Raw genomic sequence first — 20,997 nt, 5'->3', positions numbered from 1 at the left:
TTACTTAGTAACAGCTATTCATCATGCCTTTTTTTCATGTAGAAAAAAAAATTAAAATAAGCAATCAATAAGTGTCTAGCATACTTGCAAACTCCTTCAATTTTGTTTAAAAAGCATCCTAGGATGACAAGCGAAGAAATTAAGATCATTTCCATTCCATTTGTGGTCACTGGGTGGGGGGAGTGCATGTACAGTTCTCTCTCCACCTTCAATACCATGACTTAGGTGCCCTTGAGCAAGGCATCGAACCCCCAACTGCTCCCCGGGCGCCGCAGCATAAAATGGCTGCCCACTGCTCCGGGTGTGTGTTCACAGTGTGTGTGTGTGTTCACTGCTCTGTGTGTGTGCACTTCGGATGGGTTAAATGCAGAGCACGAATTCTGAGTATGGGTCACCATACTTGGCTGAATGTCACGTCACTTTCACTTTCACTTTCACTATATAATTCATTTTCTTCCTTGTGAGTTATTTCATAATTTAACTTTACTGTTTTGTAAACGTAAATAATAATAAAAATACTGTAGGTGTGTCCAAACTTTTGCCTCACACTGTCCAAAATCAAATATTAAAAAAGTATGTACTGGTACTTTACAGCTTTCTTTTACAATAAATTAATTAAGATTTTACTGTATACACTCAGTACCAACTTGTGCTGTTTGAAACAGACTAGAAATTAACCAATACATTCAAAAGCTGGAATTAGGGAGATTATTTTGACAGCACCTGTGCCTGTAGAGTTTCTGGTTTATATCAAAAATCTTAAATCTTCCCAGGAATACAAGAAACCAAACGACAAAGTGTCAAACTTCAGTCCTGACTTTTCAGGCCAAACATGTCAGCAACTCCCAAAAGCGAAAGCACAACATCAATCCCTGTTTTGTTTCTATGAAATTGTATTTAGACGTGGGCGTCTCTAAATGACAAGGAAACAGAGCTTTAGATAATTTCTGACCATTAGAAATATATATATATTCGGCACTCAAAGTAAATTATTTGGGATAAAGTTGACAGGAGAGTGCTGATACAGTAGCGTCCGCCTGAGGAAAACTCAACAGGTGAGGTTCACACTGCAGCATTCCAGTGGCTGAAGCAACATTATTATCATAAACAAAATTAACATACACTGTGTCGGATCAAAATGACTTATATTCTAACGCTTAGGATTTATTTTCCCATATAAACATAAAACTATTCCGGAGAAACTGTACATGACATTCCTTCAGCGGCGATACTTACAACATTGTCGCTTTTATTCGGATAAGCAACTCTTCCTCCACCTTTCACGGGCATCCTGATTTTTTTGTTTAAAAACTACTTCAACGCTGGAATAATGGCGATTTTTTTCTTATCTGTCGTTGTCGTCAGCCTCTTGGATTCACCATGGCTTTGAGCAAGAGATCCTTGTGAAATCGTTCCTGGCGGAGCGATCAGCGTCTGAGTACGCGAAGGCAGACCCTGGGAAACATTTTTGCTGCGAGCGACTTTCAACCCAAGCCAACCTACTTCACGATTGTACCAACAACAAAAAAGGGGTGTGTGATGTGCCTGCGCGCAGCATATGTATAAACCCCGCGTTGTAATTTAAAAATACGTATGTAATATAAACAATATGCTTATAATGTATTAAAAAACAACTCATGTTTAGTGTTTTAGCGTAATATAATCTTTAATGTACTCGTTTGTTAATTAATTATCCTTCCGCGCTTGTCGAATGGTTGCGCCCAGCGGGCAAACATTGATTTAACTGTTCCCTGAGAGAGTTGCATGATAACACACTAAACCATGTTTACTGTCAAGGGTAGATAACAACTTTAGATATATCACGAAAGAGAAGCTTTACTATGTGTTAACACTGTGAGAAAGTATGTCATGTTTAATATAAACATGGTTTATTACAGAAACTAAAGTTTAGTGATCCTGATATGATAGTTGTTTATTTCAGATAGGCCTATAGTATGTATTTTAAAACAAGTCAGATATTGATGATAGTCATTAAAATCCTAATAAAAATGATAAATCATCATGTGCAAGACAAATTGCCGGGGGAAAATGTTTTTTCTTTGAAAGATTATGAATCAAAATCAATGTTCCATAACTTAGTTCTATATATAAGCACTGTTTATCTTTTCAGAAGTCTTGCTAGTAGTGTACACATGAGTATGCATACTTTATGTCAGTACATGTGTTCTTTTGGAATTAACCCCATGACCTTATGCAATGCTCTGCCAACTATATAAGAAGTTGTAGGCATACACTTCTGTCTTTTTTTACTTTCTTATAATCAACATCAACCTGTGCTCTATAAAACAAAACAGAAAACAACCAATATTTCCAAAACTAAATTAAGGAACATTAATAATAAATGTGCATGGTCTATCTAAAGTCCTCGCTGAAACACGACGGACCAAATGACAACGTGTCAAAACTCCAGTCTTGATTTTCAGAGCAAACATGTCAACTCTCTCAAAGCCAAAGCACTACAACAATTCCCTTAAGCCTTTTCATGAGATATTTTCATGAGGATCTAAATTTATCTGTTCAGATCTAAATTTAAAACATCTAAATTACAAAAGGAGACTCTGGAACATGCAGAAGCTTCTGGTAGCTATAACTAATATCTGAGTGTAAATAAACTGCTATAATTAAAAAGTGCTTAAAGCAACAGAACATAAAACAATAGAAACATAATACATTTTATGTGCAGTATATGAGCAACACCCTGTCTGAGATACAATTATGACCTCAATGGTCCCACTCAGAGCTGCGTAACAGAAACACCCAGTGAGCTTGTTTACTCATACATGAACTCTGTCACAGAAGTCTTTTGTCATCTCCCAGCATCCTCTCTTACGGACGATGTCACCACAAGGGGTGGAGCTCCAGCGTGGCTGTGTTGGGCAACAGCATTACGGATCATACCACTAAGTATCTGTGTGAGTGATTTCATGATGTGTGTTTAGGGAAGTATATCATGTTTCACATGCATTAGCATGAATCATTTATGTCATAATGTGTGGTCAAACATGCGCTTCTTCTATCTGCTCTGCAGTATTTGTTGTGGGTGTGTGCACATGTGATGGAGTGTGTTGTTGTGTTAAGTGATATTCTGGTGACTGACCTTGCTGTAATCATGACAGTGAGTTGCTGAACCAGTCTGATTCAGTGACTGGCCTCTTTATCACAAGTGGCTTTACAGATCACAGCTGTCTCAAGGAGTATTGGCTACTGGGGTTGTGTGCCATCCAGAATTGAATTGAGAAGGCCTTTTTGATTCAGTTTCAAATGCTGAATTTAAACAAATAGAACACAGAACTGTAATTTAAATTTGAATTTAAAAATGTAGTTTTAACTACTCTAGTTTTTACAGTGAACATGAAATAAATCTAGTCTTAAAAAATAAGTCCTTTATTGGCATCTATAGTTCCATGAAATAATCGTTAACATCCATTGAATGTTTTCATTGCACAAAAGGTTCTTCATAGTGAAAAAATGATTTTTAAATGTTCTTCCATCTAAGAAAATTTTTTTTTTTTAGAGCTGTTCAATGGAAGGTTCTTTTATGTTTTTCTGAAATGATTTTCCTTGACTGCTGATTTCAATTTTGCCCACATGGGCTATCTGATAATGTTTACTAAAAGCTCTTTTCTTTATATAACACCCACTTTTAAATGATAATGGATTAAATTAAGTCCTATATTTTTTAGCTGAATATCCTGGAAGGTAAAATATGTTGCAAATGGCAAAGTTTTCATTAATATATTTCATTATGAATAACCGATAAATATGATATTTTTGTGGCACTTTACCAAAAGTGGATTTTTGCAGAGATGCCATAGAAAAACCATTTTGCATTCCTCAAATAATTTTTTCTTAGTGTAAAAACACTTTATTGATCTAAAGAACCTTTTTCTACTATGAATAACCTTTCTGTGGAATGAAAAGTTTCCTAGGATGTTAAAGTTTCTTCATGGAGCAATATGGCAACATTTGAACATGTTTTGTTCATATTTTGTTCATATTTTCAATCAATCTGACACTATTGAACTTACAGTAGTTTAGAGGAATATATCTAATAAAAATGCATTCTACATATCAGAGAAAAATACAGTTTCAACTTATGAATTAAAATGAATTAAAATGCCGATCGCTATTCTGTTGGCAACACAACATCTCTAAACCAGACTGCCATGAATTTATAATTAATAAAACCCTTAGATGTGTGGAATAGAAGCAAGAATGCAAACGTGTACAGGGACCTTTTGTGCAGCACAGGTGCATCAAGTGTGAACTCAGCAGAGCACAAAAGCCTGTTTCTGTGGCCTGGATTGGGTCTGTCACTGAAATGAAAGGGTACTAGAGCTTCTCTATCCCTCGGCACATTCACGTTAGGTGTGAGGAAAGGTGAGAAAAAAACAAGAGTTCAATAAAATCTGGCATATGGACCTAATTAGCACCTACAGGAAAAGCATGTCAGAAGAGCAGCATAAAATTGCGTCAAAAACTCTGAAGTGAAGATGCAGCTCAGAATGAAGACTAAAACAAATTGTGATCCAGTGGCCTAGCGGGCATGTTTTGATTCAGCTGTCTTGCACATACTAATTAGAAAAGATTAACAGGCTGTTGAGTTCATGCAGTGGAGATGAAGTACAATGTGGTGGCTTTGCAGTTATCTCTAGTTTCCTAAAGCCCTTATTTTATTTTAATCAGAAAATGGGCATGCTTCTCACCACAATCAACATAGAATTTTTTTTAAAAAGTAATGACGGTTCATCAGAGGAGGCAAATAAATACCAAAGAATCGAAATTATCTGTTATTCATCAGTTAACTTAGGGACAATTTACACGACGTTTTCAGCCAAAAAACGGGAAGCTTTTTATGTGTTTTGCCTGTTCGTTTACACAACAATGGCATTTTAGGGACTGAAAATGCATATTTTTGAAAACGGGTTTCAAAGTGCACGTTTTTAAAAACGCCACTGCTATCGTTTCCGTGTAAACACCCAATAAGGGAATCTTTGAAAACGGTGACGTCATGCGTAGTACGTGTTAGGAATGTAGACATGCACAGTACGTTTCGATTTTAAAGGCAAGCGCGAACAAACATACACAACAGTGGCGGAGTACATGGTACTGTTGTTGCTGCTCAAGAGTTTGCTAACGCTTCTTCAGCAAAGTGTAGATTAGTCTCACGTAGCCAGACCTTCAGACTGAAGGTCTGGAATTCATGGCAGCTTTCTTTGGCCAAGGCCCGCCCATGAGGCCGTTAGACCGACATGTCAAACAACCAATCATAGTTTGTTTTGTTCATCGTCACGTTTCGAGGCATGGAAATATCGCCACAATAACAGACCAGTGTGTAAAACTCTCGGACATACTGTATTTTAAAGATTCTATGCTGCGAACTTTAAATATTTCACATACTTTTGAAAATCAAGCATTATCTGATCTTGATAAGCGCTCGTCGTCACAGTTTGGCAGCACAGCATCTTTGTTTCCAGACAATTCAACCAATCCGATGATGACTTCGACAGTCCTGAAGTGTTTCCACTTTTGTGTCCCATATGCATCAGACGTTTAGCCAACAGTGAAAGTGAAAAAAAAGTGAAAGTCATGACATTTGCGAAGTATGGTAACCCATACTCGGAATTGGTGCTCTGCATTTAACCCATCCAAGTGCACACACACAGCAGTGAGAAGTGAACACACCGTGAACACACACCCGGAGCTATATCCAGCGCCCGGGGAGCAACTGGGGGTTCAGTGCCTTGCTCAAGGACACTTCAGCCATGGGTATTGAGCACTGTTTATTCACTCCCCACCCACCTACAACTCCTGCCAGCACCGAGACTTGAACCTGCGACCTTCTGGTTACAAATCCAATTCTCTAACCATTAGGCCACAGCAACAACATATAATCATCACTTCCCTACAGGTACTGTTTACTAACAAGGTGACAGCCCCAACTACTGGCCTGGCATACATAATACAGCATTTTTGGTCGGATATGTGTAAACGCAAATCATTTTGAAAGCGCTGTTGTGTATATGTGAAACTTTTTAAAAACGCAAGTGAAAAACTTTTCAATTTTTGACTACATCATTGTCATGTAAACGTAGCCTTAGTAGTGTGCATAACCTAAATGGATATTATGCAAACACATTTGTTTTGTAGTAGCCCAGGTGATTTTTAACCCTGTAAAGCCTACTGTGTCATATTTGATGTGCAAATGTTAACATCATGATAAAAACTTTGCTAAAAAAAATCCCACTCTACACTATCTACTACATGCCTTCTGTCATCTGATTAAAAGTTTAGTCTTTTTCAGCAAGTAAAAAATCCATTTAGTAACTGTGAAATTAAAATAATTGTAAAAATGGCCCCCCTCAGGTCAGGTTCATGTGTTTTGTTTTTGTTTGTTTGTTTTTTTTGCTGTGTAAGAATAACTTTTATATTTTTTGTAATATTTCAAGATCAACACCCTGTACTGAAGCAATTTCGGTTTACTTAATTTTCCATACTCCATTAAAAAATGTTAAAGTGTGATTAAAATCTAATCTAATCTAATCTAAAAGAAGGCTTTTGAGGAATGATTATTTGAAATATTATTGGGAATTAGCATAAACTGACATTTATATGCATTTTATGTAAGTAGTCTGTTATACCGATCCTGTTAAGTTACATTGAGCTTGAGTTTCATCCTACTTTTTGGCCATATAAATATCAGCAACTGCACCAAATTGTATATTTTTGCTCAGTTTGGGGCACTTAATAAAACTGAGGTGTTTTTTCCCTACTCAAGCTCCATATTCTCATCATATTAGCAAAAACATAAACACGATATTTCAAATATGACACTTAACAAAAACAAATATGCAAACTTATTTTTAAAGAATTTGTAAAAAGTTTCCACAAACCGTTTAAAAAACCCCCCACTATTTTTTGACTATTATGTAACAAGTCAGGCTTTACAGAGGAGGCTGATAGCATAAAGGCTCCTTTGATTGTAAACCGACCAATCAGAATGCACATGCAACAACATTGCTCCTTAAGAAAGGCATTATAAATAAAAGTCCACCCTCTGGATATCACACATGATCATAGGTCAAAGGTCAGTAATAATGTTTCATCCTGCACAGCACTGGCTTGACTCTGATGTACATACATGCTGCTCACATATTATTGTAGCACAGTTTGTGCTGATTACAGTGTTATTAGACTTTAGCCATTTATATGTTTATAAGCAACTGAGAAAAGCCCAAATGTCAGTGCATGTCAAAACTTCTCCGGGGCCCCAAAACACCCTCAGACCCCAGAGGGTTAAGACTGGTATTGCTGCTGAAATATGCATTGACATGAAGTATGAAGGGTGTGGCCTCTAGATTACAGTGCCTACAGCTACGCTTGAATTAATAATACATCTCAAAAGTGTGAGGCCAGCTCGACCGGGACAGAAAAAACTAAGATGAATGAATGAATAAATAAATAAGTCCACATAAGGTACATCCATTTGAGTCGATGTCCAGTTCCTGCAGGAGAACATGTCAGCTGGAACACAGAGGATCTGACATGGTCTAAACGTCATCACATTAAGCATACTTATATTTATGTACAGCATGTGAAGCTGTCTTAACTTACGGTTTAGGTTACCATCATTATGAATAAAAGTAAAGCTGAATGGGCCTGAATCTCTATTCTCAGCTGGTAATAATTGTTCATGTAATACCACTTGTAAACACAAGAGGGGCACTTTTCACACGAGTAGATCTCATTCATTTGATTAAGAAGTGATGTGTAACTTCACAAAACCAGAATGACTTACAGAACATGATTTGCACAAAGAAATCTGTCAAAATCATATAACAGGGTAGGTATGGGCCTCTGTAGTTCTATGCAGTGCTTTCTGATCTGTAAAACCTAAAAAATAATAAGCTTGTGCTGTAATTTATAAAAATTCTTCAAAATATTGCAAAAATAAATAAATAAATAAAAATATATATTGCATCCTTAAAAAAGAGACAAACAACACATGAAGTTATTAAGGACAACCAACTACTGTAGACTATAAAATTATTTGGAATTTACTCATGATCACTTAACTGGAATATTGTGATAAAAGAAAACTAACAAGTTTTTCATCTTTAAAACTGTGAGTTTATTTTTTTGTAATCCAATATATTCAAGATATTAAATGATTTCAAAATGTACTGAATAGTCTCATCTGACTGAAAAAATCATTAATTATTTAACAAATGTTTTAAAAGCCAACTATCTGAACACTTATCTTGTCAATAACTGCTGAATAGCAGTGATATTTGTATTTGCACAGACCCTAACGATTCATTAATAAACAAAGCTTTCTGAAGTTTGTTTAGACCCCTTATGCGCCTGCCTGTGATGAAAATAATTGATTAGTTCATACAGTACACAGAAAGACTATAAGACACATCCTCCGTGGCTGGACAGAAAGCAATGGATGGATGAAGGTCACCCTGACCATCTCCTTTATGTTTCTCCCTCTGAGTCAGAGCATAAATCAGAGTTCTCAAATGCCAGCTTCAGTGAAAAGTCTAAATCAGCAGATGAATTAAAAGGCCAGCCCAGCTATTGTGTCCAGGCAGAGATGACACAGGTCATATCTGTACTATTATGTCAGCTTCAGTGGTTTGAGTTGTTCTAATGCAAGACTTCTTTACATGCATTATGCATGAAAATAAAGGTTGTTGCAGCCTATTAATGTAACGAGAGGAACAAGAGATAAAATATGAACAGACTATCTGAATAGTAGTTGACCTAATTTAAAAAGTATGTGAAATTAAAATATTTTCTCCTGTTCGTTCTTAATTTTTCCTTCATGCAGCATTGGTTGAGCCTTAAATTGATATTATGAGACATTATTAAAATGGTTTCATTATCGCATTAAATCAATGCAACTGGAAAAAACAACATTTAAAAAAATGCACACTTCACCTTTGATATCTAAATGAATTTGGATGTAAGCAACCACCAACTTTGCATTGGAATTAATGGGAATTATGCTAATATCTATAGAGCAGTTAAATAATGAAGATACCCAAGAGAGATGCACAACACAAACAATTACATTACACCTCTGTCTGGACATATAAATGAACCCACAGGGTCTGTTATTTCAATCTACACTTTCTAAATTAATTTGCCAGATGTATTAAACCATCAAACCCTTCCTGGCTCTGCTCATTGAATAGAGATTGAGTAAAATGTCACACGAAGGACACAAAGGTGGATTGTGTTAAATGCTTATTGAAGGATTAGGTTAAGGATTACCTTAAGTCAAAGGCAAGATTTCCATGCAGTCTGCAGGATTTCATCTGTTTGTATGATTATGATAATGTCAAACTGACCTATATATGTTGTCCTATTACGGAAAACTTTTAATCTGAAAGAGATATCGACTAAATACACAGAGAAGACTTTCACAAAAATTATGTGGTTTTAAAACAATATTTCTGCAAGGACTTTGGTGCTGTGACCCTTAATGTGGACCCTGTGGCCCTGTTGTTCATCATGTAAGATCTGTGACACAACAAATGGAAATGCTCTTGGGTGAAAAACAATTGTGCTGAAATAATAGCATGATAACTATGTCTAAGCTGCAAGAATGTCAAAAGAATAAAAAGCTTTTGGGTGAGATTTATTTCAGTCCAGAGTTTACAGGACCAGAGTGAAGGCGGATGGTTATATAAAAACTAAATTATAGCTATTTTCGGTGCAAGAAACATTGCAAACATTATAAGTATAGCCTAGGGAGCCATAATGCTATGGAAGGGTGGAACATGTCCACTATAAAGTTTTCAGTGTAAATGAAAAAATATCAGGTGACATGATTATGTGAATTCCAAGAAGCATTAAAAAGAAACAAAATGAATGGAAACATGAAATACCTGCCACGATGGTGTTAAACTGCGTACAGATGCGCGTCGTAACTCTGCGAGGTACATATATTGTGGTTCGCTGGTCCAGTAATTGTTCTCCCTGGAGTAGCTGGAGAGGAACAACTCTGAGGCGTACTGGTCCCTATAATAGAACATGCAGATTAGCACACATGCTAGCTAAAGCCTAACCTGGATGACTGCAACTATCAATTCAGTTGACTTCCATTCATTTAGCTCATTGATTGATTGGAGATTGTTAAAGCAATTATGGCTGCCATGACAAGAAAAAGTTATGTTAAAACAATAGCCTTTATAGTAATACAATAGTCCAGAAACAATAACAGCTGCTGCAATCCAAACATATCAAAATTATCCTGATGTCATTTGTTCTGTGTAGATAGATGACAGACAGACAGACAGGGAGGCAGGTGGGCAGATAGATAGATGGATAGATGGATGGATGGATGGATGGATGGACAAATGGACGGACGGACGGACGGACGGACGGACAGACAAAACATCAGATAGACAGACATACAGACAGACAGACAGACAGACAGATATAGATAGATAGACAGACAGATAGACAGAACATCAGACAGACAGACAGACAGATAGACAAATAGACAGACAGACAGACAGATAGACAGACAAAACATCAGATAGACAGATGGACAGACAGGCAGGCAGATAGACAGACAGACAGACAGACAGACAGACAGACAGACAGACAGAACATCAGATGGACAGACAGACAGTCAGTCAGACAGACAGACAGACAGACAGACAGACAGACAGATAGATAGATAGATAGATAGATAGATAGATAGATAGATAGATAGATAGATAGATAGATAGATCACTGAGTTGTTGATAATTTCAGAAGGCCAGTGTCCCTTTCCAAAGCTCATATAATTTCCCACACACAGCAGTGCATTATGTGATGTATGTGGGCTCTGGCCTGAGGCATTGCCATCCAGGGCCTCGTTAGTAAAACCGCAGAGTTCAGTCCATCAATCCAGAGGCAAACGAGCCGCTGCTTCCAGACAGACTCATTTGACACTGGACCACCACAGATAACCCGGGTGGTCAGGCAAACATAAACACACTTACACACTCTTGAACTGTATTTTGCCACACATGTGAACACAAAAAAGACCTCTGACTGACACACCTGATGTCAAAAATCATAGAAAACACAGTATGTAAAGAGAGGGACACACACGTATGGGTGTTCGATGAGGGCCATAGGCCTCGTCTAGCAGCAGTCAGACTCCTGGCCCCGGGCAGCAGGTCTAAGACACAGGGGACCGTTGCCACAAGCTGTGCAGACACACCGAGAGCCCGGTCTGCTGTAATAGGATGTGACAGCAAAAGTGGAGATATGGGCTGGAGCTGCCCCGGTGAGAGGGGTGTAGGGGGCTGGTTTGCAGTGCTAGCAGTCACACAGTCTGTGTCTTATAATGGAAGAAACAGAATAGACAGGACAAAACAGCCCACAACACAAACTGTCATCCCAAAAGAGACAGAAGGAGTGGAGAGAAAAACACACGTCTAGGGAGAATGGCCTTTTCACACCACAGATGACTCAAGCGGAGATTCATGAAAGCGTCTGGCATTTTATTATCGTTGGCCAATGCTGATGCTGATACTTAAGGAGCAAAGAGATAGATGATAAAATGATTAAATAGTACTGTATCTTGGTGATAGCATTTTATATTAACTGAGAACATAAACAATGGATGAACATACATCTTCTGTAAAGCTGCTTTGAAACAATATGTATCGTAAAAAAATGCTACATAAATAAATGTGAACTGAATTGAATTAACACTTGACCAACACAAATTGTCACAATACTTTTTGTCATTATTTTGAACAGCATTGTTTTATCATTTTAAACCTAACAAACTTGTTTTTTTTTTAATTTTGCAAACTATTGCTAGAAAAGTGTGCTTGTGCTCTTTCTTCAAAATAAAAGTCACTTGGTTTGATATTTTGTAATTGCATTGCAATGTATAAGTTTGTAGATGATTTTAGCAGTGTGTGTATTTAAGTTTGTGTGTTTCTTGTGCTGAAGAAACATTTCTAATTATTATCAAGGTTCAAAAGAGTCCATGATACCATTCAAAACTTCAGGATGAGAGACAAAAAAAAAATCTTTCATTTTATAATTTATAATGCGATAAAATATTTCTGTTATGTGACAAATAAACGCTGTTCTTTATACATCATAGAATCCTGAAAAAACTGTATGATGATTTCCTCAAAATTAACTATTTAACTATTTACAGTAATAATTTATAATAACTAAGCAACAAATAAGCACATTAGAATGATTTCTGACACTGAAGACTGAAGTATAATATATTCATATGGATTCAAAATATATTTAAATAGAAAAAAGTTATTTTAATTTGTAATAATATTTTATAACATTTCTATTTCTATAGATAAATACATAGAACATTAGATTTTATTTTATCTATCTAAAATAATTTATATGCGCCAGAAATATTATATAATATTAAACTAAATATATGTAATACAATTACAAAAAAAAGTCAATTAAAGTACATTTCAATAGAAATTAACATTTATATAAGTTAATATTTGTATTCAATATTGTTATTGAAATGTCTTTCAATAAAATATTGAAAAAAGTATCATTTATATAATGTATATATTACATGACATTCACAATCACATCCATACACCCTAAAGATGAAGGCAGAAAGAGACATACATCACATAATCATCAGATAAAATATACAGACCATACATTTCAAAAGAGGATTTCCTAAGGACAAAAATTAACCCTTATTTGACCTCTTGTCTGAGGAAAGAGAGAGAGTAAAAGACAAAAGTAGATTGTGTGACAGGAAATAGAAACAATGAAGGTGACAGATCCCTTAACCTCAAAAATCCATCCCAGAACTCATTGGTGGCAGTCTGTGATAAATACACAGTGCTGTCTCGTGTGTATTTTTGTGTTGCCGGATGCCAGCAGAGCTGCCTGTGAGAGGGGATTTTGAGTTGGCAATGTCACGGCCAGACATCAATCTCAAACTGACAGTGGAGATCAGACTCTGATGTGACACCTCCCTATTCAACTGACCCGCAGGGCTCACCCGAGCCTCATCTGCTCTGACTCATGAAAAACAGCCGCAAACACACACACACTCAAAACAGACGGCAGGGCAGACAGTCATAGTATGATAGAAAAACACCTCCAAGGTCCTGATTCAATAAGCCTACCAATGAAGCGCGGTGCTGATGATGGTGTTGTGGCATTGTGCCACTATGATGTAAAACATAATGTCAGCGATGCTTTATGCTTCATATAACATAAAACCGACTAACAACTTCAAATCACACAAAAAAATAACAATTCCACATTATTACAAAATAACTAAAACAACCACAACGTTTGTCAATCAGAAAGACCATATGAGTGCTACTGTGAGGATCATGGATTCCACAGGAAGTACTGGTAAGGTAGGAAAAGGTAAGCAAAAGATATCTAAGCCGACTATAGCAACTACCTTAGCAGGGTAGTTAACATGGAGAATAAAAACTGTAAAAATGTGTTGCTCATTATTATTAGATATAATGTTAGTTAATGCATTAACTAACGTTAACTAATCGGACCTTATTTTAAACTTTACCTTAATATATTTTCATTCTTGTCAATTACATTTATGCATTTTCAGTTGGTTTTATCCATAGCAATGTACTGGTACACATTTTATGTTTATGGTAACTGGTAATTGAATCTATGACATTGGCACAGCTATTTTATTTGTCATAATTGCTGCTTTAAATCTCACAATGTGACTTTATTTCAAAAATTGCACGTCTCAAAATAGTCACTAGATTTGTCAAAGTTTGCAAAGACTATTGAAATAATAGCAAGACACTAATCAATGTTGAAAACAGATATGCTGCTTAATACTTTTGTGGAAACTGTGATTTCAGGATTTTTTGATGAATAAAAATGTCAAGAGAACAACATTTATTTAAATCTTAGTGACAGTCTTCACTGCAACTGATCAATTTAATGCATCTTTGTGGAGTAAAAGTATTAATTCCTTAAAAGAAAAAAAAAAGAAATAAATCTTACTGATTCCAAAAAGTTGTGCACTTTCAAAGTTCTTCAAGAGTGAGATAAATTATGAGAATCTTTCACAGATTTCTCAAGTGTTTCTACACACATAAAAATGCTACACATTATACACACTGGGGTGCATAAATCAATGTAAGAGGACAGATGTCAGCATAACTCTGCTTCCTATCTGAATTTTAAACCCTGATTGTTAACGCATGAGCAGACTCACAGACTAAAGGGATTCACATGCCAGCTCTGTCAAAATAATACAAGCTTTCCTCTTTTTTCCCTCTTGAAGCCCAGCGCAATAATTGACAAGAAAGCCTCCACATGCTTTTAAGGGATAACTGAAGTCGGCCGTCACACAGACTTGCATATAACTTTTTATGCACAAAGGAAGCCATATCACATTCTCTTCTAGGCATTTACAGAGCTCAGACATTAAGAATGCAGTAAAACCAGGAAAAATGAATTTCTCAGGTGATACCACGATGGCACGTGTTTGTCCTTGAAATATACATCCAAAGTACAGTAACCTGCTGAGAAAGCCAGTCGTCTTCCGCTGGCACTGTAGTGCACCTGGGCAGTGGTTCACAGCCAAATGCCAGTCATGAATATCGGTGCCAGACTCCCCTGTGTCATTCCTCAGTGCAACTTGCCAACATTTCCAGCAATGTTTGCCCAGAGAGGGCCGTTTGATTGACAGTGTGGAGGACTCAAGTACTGCAGATAGTCTGCACTCATTTCATTTTGCGAGATTGGATATCATTCATCGTTTGTGGCATCTGCCATGAGAAAGTGTTGTGTCATCTCCGCGTGTATCCGCCGAGGTCTGACCCATAAGGTGATTATGTAATGATGGCCCACAGTGTTCTCAGTACAGCGGTTCAGAAAAGAGTAATTATGGGCATTGTGTCCCGTTTCCCTCCACCATCTGTCTGCAGTTAATTACCTCTCCTTTTCTCTGTGATCAAGACGAGAGCGGTGGGGGTGTTGAGAGAGCTGGAAAACATGAGGGAAGATACCAAGGGAGGATCCCATCTACAAAACTGATTTCATATTGAGTAGTGATAAACAAACAACTGAGTATCAGTTGTGGTGGTCAGTTTGAATCCAGCTAGCAGCATCGCATCACTTACACTACAGTATAAAGTACATTTTTAAATTTGGTTCACAAAACCTGTTTGAATAATTCGTTCACAAGCAGCTCTCAGGTTAATGACTCACTTAATCAAGAATAACTCGGACTGACTCATAATACAGTATACAGTAGAGTGCTGAATATATATCTGATTCACGAACAAACTGATATTCTGAATCAAATTTCAACAGTCATTTTTAATTCATCAGTTCATTTGGTTCACAAAACCAGATGTCTGAATGAACTGTTTGCAGTACTCAGGTAATCACTTAAGAATTGGCTCAAGTGATTCTCGAATTTGCTGACTCATTGAATAAAGAATCTATTTCGGATTGACTTACAGTAAAATATAAAGTGTCTTATAAATGTCATTTATTTTATTGTAATTTTTAATTTGTTTAATTCGGTTCAGAAAACCTGTTTGACTCTTTTTTTTTTTACAAGCAGGGTTAACAACTCTTGAGTTGTTCAAGTGATTTTTGAATTCACTGACTCATTGAATCAAGAATCTATTTTGAACGTAATTTGGGTAACACTTTAGAATAAGGTTCCATTAGTTAATGTTAGTTAACTACTTTAGTTGACATGAACTAAGCAAGAACAATCCTTCTACAGCATTTATTAATCTTAGTTAATGCTAATTTCAACATTTACTAATGCATTATTAAAAAAAAGTTGTGCTTGTTAACATTAGTTAATGCACTGTGAATAGGCATGAACTAACAATGAATAACTTTATTTTCATTAACTAACATTAACAAAGATGAATAAATACCGTAATAAATGTATTGTTCATTGTTTGTTCATGTTAATTAATACATTAACGAACATCAACTAATGGAACCTTATTCTAAAGTGTTACCGTAATCTGTTAACAGCACCCAAAATGAAAATGACTCATTGAACCAACTCTTTCTGACACATTCAGTTCATAATTAATGACCTACGTACATATGGAGCATTGTTAAATAATAATCAGCAGACTAAAGACCACAGAAGAACGCAAAAATTTCAGTCATGTTTTTATTACATTTATGATATTTTTTTAATAAACTAATATATTTTTATTCAATTATTAAACATGCTGGTTTAATAAAACTTTGAAAAAGACTAGTAGGCTTTACTACTAAGTGTCAGAAAGGAAAAAAGAAGTTAAAACTAACTGATTATTATGTCTACAGTCACAACAAACCTGTAGAACGTTACTGAGATTAAATTACACGAGACCTCAGTGAAATGAGGCGGATGCCTTCTCCTGACAGACATCGGACTGAATCACAGTTTAAACATCACATGGGGATCTCCAGAAGAGGGAAGGACAGAGCAGAGGGAAGAATGGAGGAAAGACAGAAGGCTCAGGAAGGATTAGAGGACAGAAGATGATGAGGAGAGGGGGCAGAGGAGGCCATGGGAAGAACGATAATGACCCTCTCGTGTTAAACTTCATCTGTGTTTCACTTATGTTTGTGTTGCAGTTCTTGTGGCTATGTATTTACCCTTGGAATTTCTCCTGGATTATTAAAAGTGAATTTCTGAGCATGTTTCGCTGATTGAAGTTCATGATATGTGGTCACAGTTTAATTTGCTGATTGAACATCCCTAGCAGGATGCAAATTTCCAGGAATGCATGTGCTAGCATGCCTTTGAAATGAATGGGAAAGCTAATAGATAAATTTTTCCAGTTATTATAGAGCATCTTGATCATAACAGCTAGAAGGAAGAGACTGCAGTCCACAGGGTTCATAGGTCAGACGCATTCAGCCCTGTCTGCTGCTGTTTGCTGCTCGGTGGGAAGACGCAGACACGGTGACGCACTTAAATCTCTTTAATCTTTCCCATAAAACACAGGAGAATGTCACATCCCCCACATGAATCTATTAAACATGCCCATCCACCACAAGTAATGTGACATATTTCTGGAAACTACAAATGACATTCCAGCATGCAGAATATGATTGACTGAGTATATAAGTATGAAAAATACCTTATTAAATATAAGTAAAATGTGAAAAAGTAAATATAACATAAATGTGATGCACCATCACTGTGTGTGCGTGTGTGTGGCCAAATGTGCAACCTTTACTTGTGCCCTTTAAATAAACAAAGGTTAAAGGGCACTGCGTGAATGTCATGGTAACAGGAGTTACACTATAGACTGTTAATGAGCAAATTCCAAAAAAATATTTTTTAGTATATGAATATACTATATAAGGTACAGTACATATTAGGAAGAAGGACTTTAATTCAAACAAGCATTTGATTCTGTGAAAATTTATGGCACAAGGTTAATCATGAATATTTTTCACCTTTCTACTTTTTCGCCAAAATACTGTTCTCCTAGAAGAAAAAAACATTCAATCCTACTGCCATTAAAACAATGTCACAATGAAAGAAAAAAAAATCTTAATGGTCCTAAAATGGTTTAATTTCATTTTATGCTAAATGTTTTACTTTTGATTTACTTTTTGCTTTTGATTTTTGGATGAAATATGGTCAGGACATGTTCTTGAGAGGAGGTTCAGTTTGCCACTACAACACTAATCATAAGCATATACATCTAAATAAATGCATACTCATACTTCCCAGTCCCAAAGTCCAAAGACATCCACCTGGAAGAAAGAAATCATGTGGTTGTCTTGTTTCAGCAATTCATTTCAAGGTCAAAATCATTTTCAAAATCTTGCTTGAAACAAACCATGACCTCACTGTGCACTTCACCCTATTTAACATTCATTACAATGACATTCATTATTTACAAGCTCATCAAAATTGAAGTAATGAAAACATGTTTAAGCTTGTCTGTTCCAAATGGGTTGGCTTTACTGGATACTGGCTGCTCACAGAACCACAGTGTCCTGACACATATTGACGCCTGCGGACAAACTCAGCATCCTAAAAATGGGACACATGATTGCTGTCCTGCAGGCTTCAAACATTTCAGCCTTGGGAGGAATGTCAGCAAAGATCAGCCATTCTGTTCAACACGGACATGCAACTAATGCAAATTTTTTTTTTTTTTGAGCTTTAAAAGTAGATGAACTAATGTTAAAAATCATCAGTAATGTCATGTAGCCAATTTACCGGGTTATAAGGGATCAATGCAAAGTCTCAATCGGCTCTAGGTTCATTTGCATTTTGCAGATGTTGCAATATTTTCCAAAAAAGAACAGTCTGTTTTGGTGTACCACTACACCTTTGGGATTTTAAACCTCCTCGAACCAAATTCTCAATAACCTTTCAGGCATTTTGACAGTATACATGGAAAACACAACATCTCAAACAGGGCAACAACCCCACAATTGGCTGGTTTTGTCATTTGATTTTACCCAGATTTGACAATTATGAGAAGAGGACAAGAATGGTGTGCCACCATTTCATCTGAACACCATTTGTGGCATTTCACAAAGGTCATTTACAAAATAAAAGTGCTTTCTTTCAAAACATGCCACTGTCAATCAAATATCTATGGATATGATAGGCAGAGATGGATGTAGCCATGGTTATGTGGCTCTTTTATGCAGAAGAACAGCTCTCTGGAGACAGAACAATCTATTGGACCTCTGGGAATAAACAGTGCTGGCCTGCTACATCACAGTTGTAGATCTACACGTCCAAATTGATCAATCAATACTGAAGCATTAATCTGGCCAAGTGATGTCGTAACACATCCAGAACAGACTGATTAGAAAATGAAATACGTCCTCCCACTCGCCTTGAGCTGGGAGATTCACAGCGTTTGGGATGGGAGGGAAAATGCCTCTGCTTAAACCCACTCACAAACATGTTTTACACATTAATGGAAACAACATTGTTTAAACAGAATTACTGGTGACACAGTTAGGCTGTGCTATTAAATGACTGACTCTGTAATTACAGCCCTTTAAAAGCAAAGTGCCAGGAAAGTAGGCTAGAAGAGTCATGTGAAAACATCAATTTTGCTCTTTATTTTATTTTTAATGACAGTTTTGCACCGCTAGGATCTTGTATGTAAGACTTCAAAGCAAATAAAAGCAAATGAATGTCTGTCGCTGGGTGGTCAGAGTGGATTTATCGCTTGTCAACACTTGCTGTTTTCTCCTCTAAGGTCACAAAGACACAGTGGCTTGTGAAAGAGGCACCAAACATATCTTTCCCATAATCCTTAGCAATTCTGAGCCGATACCCCACATAAAAAAATACAAAAATAACTGTCAATTATGAACAAACATACTGTACAATGAGTTTCCAAAGCTGTAAACACAACATTTAAAGGAACAGTTTACTCAAAAAGTAAAATGCACATAAATTCAGGTTTGGAATCAATGATGCAACATGCAAAATCAACTGATGTATCTAATATTAAAACTATTGCAATACTTACTGATGGATATTTGGATGTAAGTGAATAAGATAAGAACCACAATTTGCCACTTGCTATTACTGGTAAAAGCCATTAAAACTTAGTATCCGATTTCTTTTAATAAATGTGCATATCTAAATTAGTTTTGCCAACTCTAGCATATAGAACACTTCACAGCTAACAGACATTGACCAAAAACCACAAAACTCTAACTTTGAGGTCTGTAATTGTCATTAAAATCCAGATATAAGCAAAACAAATAAATAAATAAAAAGTGGTTCAAAATATCAAAATGTGGTAGTACATATTATATATAAATTTAATAATATACATAATAACATGTATACATTATAATTTAACATTAGATTAGAGTATATTTTAAATTAAAATGAATGCCATATTTAAAAAAAAAAACTTAAAATACAGAATGATTAGATAAATAAATAAACAAACAAATAATTAAATCATGCAAATATTAAATTAAAATTTAGACATTTATATCAAAGCACCAAATAATTTGACAAAACTTGACAAAACTGTGATACGACTTCAGAAGATTTGAAATACAGCACTCACATCGACTACTTTTTCATACTTTTTTTTTTTTTTTTTGTCTTGGCTTGGCAGTCTCAGAGCAGCATCAACATTTTGCTAAACTTCTCATACAGGTCTGAAAAAACATGAGGATGAGTAAATGATGACAGAACTATTATTTTTTTGGGTAAACTGTGCTTTAAAAACCAGGTGAGTGCAACACAACATCCTACAGAATAAACTCCATCTAGAGCTGTCAGTCTAGTTTCTAGCAAGTAGAAGTGTCATCAAGACATCTGCCTCAGAGTTATCTGTCATTAATCTAGAGGTTTCTCTCTCTGTCTCTTTGTCTTCCCACACTCAATGGCCACATGTTGTGACAGCGAGCGGCCGCCGCTCAACTCATCAAAAAAAACCCTGCTTGCCAAGAAACCCTCACACAAAGATGATTCCAGTAAAACCAGACAGTAAAACACCAAAGCAGCGCATTACAAAGAGAAAGACAAAGTATTAAAGAAGTTAAGTTCCTCTCCTGCTCTCCAGAGGAGAGGAGAGGGGTCGCTCTACCTTTCCCTCCGCCCAGCAGAAGCAGATGTTGCTGGAGGTGCTGAGGATATCCGTAATGAAGCCCGAAATTCCCAGACGCATGGTGACAGCTCAGGAGGGACAGATGGACGGAAGGAATGAAAGAGCTGAAGATGAGAGAAGAAGGGAGGAGAGGTTTGGTCCCTGGATGTTGTCAGAGTGGAGAGTGAGGCGCGAGTGGGAGAGACGAGGAGAATGAGAGAAAATGAGTGAAAGAGAGAGAGAAGGTTGTTGCCTCCACTCTCTAGCGCAGGACCCGTACGCTCCGTACACACACACACACACACACACACAACAGGTGCAGCCCCGAACCGGCCAACCAATGGCAACTGTCCTCCCCCTCCTCACACACACACACACACACACACACACACACACA

The 20,997-nt window shown here is 36.6% G+C and overlaps 1 protein-coding gene across 4 annotated transcripts in view; it reads right to left on the bottom strand.

Moving 5' to 3' along the window:
• Positions 1-20,761, bottom strand: part of LOC109107960 (tight junction protein ZO-2-like) — a 78,887-nt gene extending 58,126 nt beyond the window's left edge. For 2 of the 4 annotated variants that reach the window (XM_042729411.1, XM_042729410.1), the window contains exon 1: positions 9,921-9,939. Coding sequence is in view for 2 of the 4 variants with exons in the window: in XM_042729406.1 (XP_042585340.1) it covers positions 20,601-20,681 (81 nt within the window). In the remaining 2 variants the exon portion in view is untranslated. Of the gene's footprint in view, positions 1-1,236; positions 1,486-9,920; positions 9,940-20,600 lie in introns of those variants that run through there. The other 2 variants (XM_042729406.1, XM_042729407.1) reach the window with 2 other exon arrangements.
• Positions 20,762-20,997: the final 236 nt, after the last annotated feature.

This window comes from Cyprinus carpio, chromosome B8 (assembly GCF_018340385.1).
Source record: "Cyprinus carpio isolate SPL01 chromosome B8, ASM1834038v1, whole genome shotgun sequence".
NCBI classification, from domain to species: Eukaryota; Metazoa; Chordata; class Actinopteri; order Cypriniformes; family Cyprinidae; genus Cyprinus; species Cyprinus carpio.
This window is presented reverse-complemented; position numbering and strand designations above follow the sequence as displayed.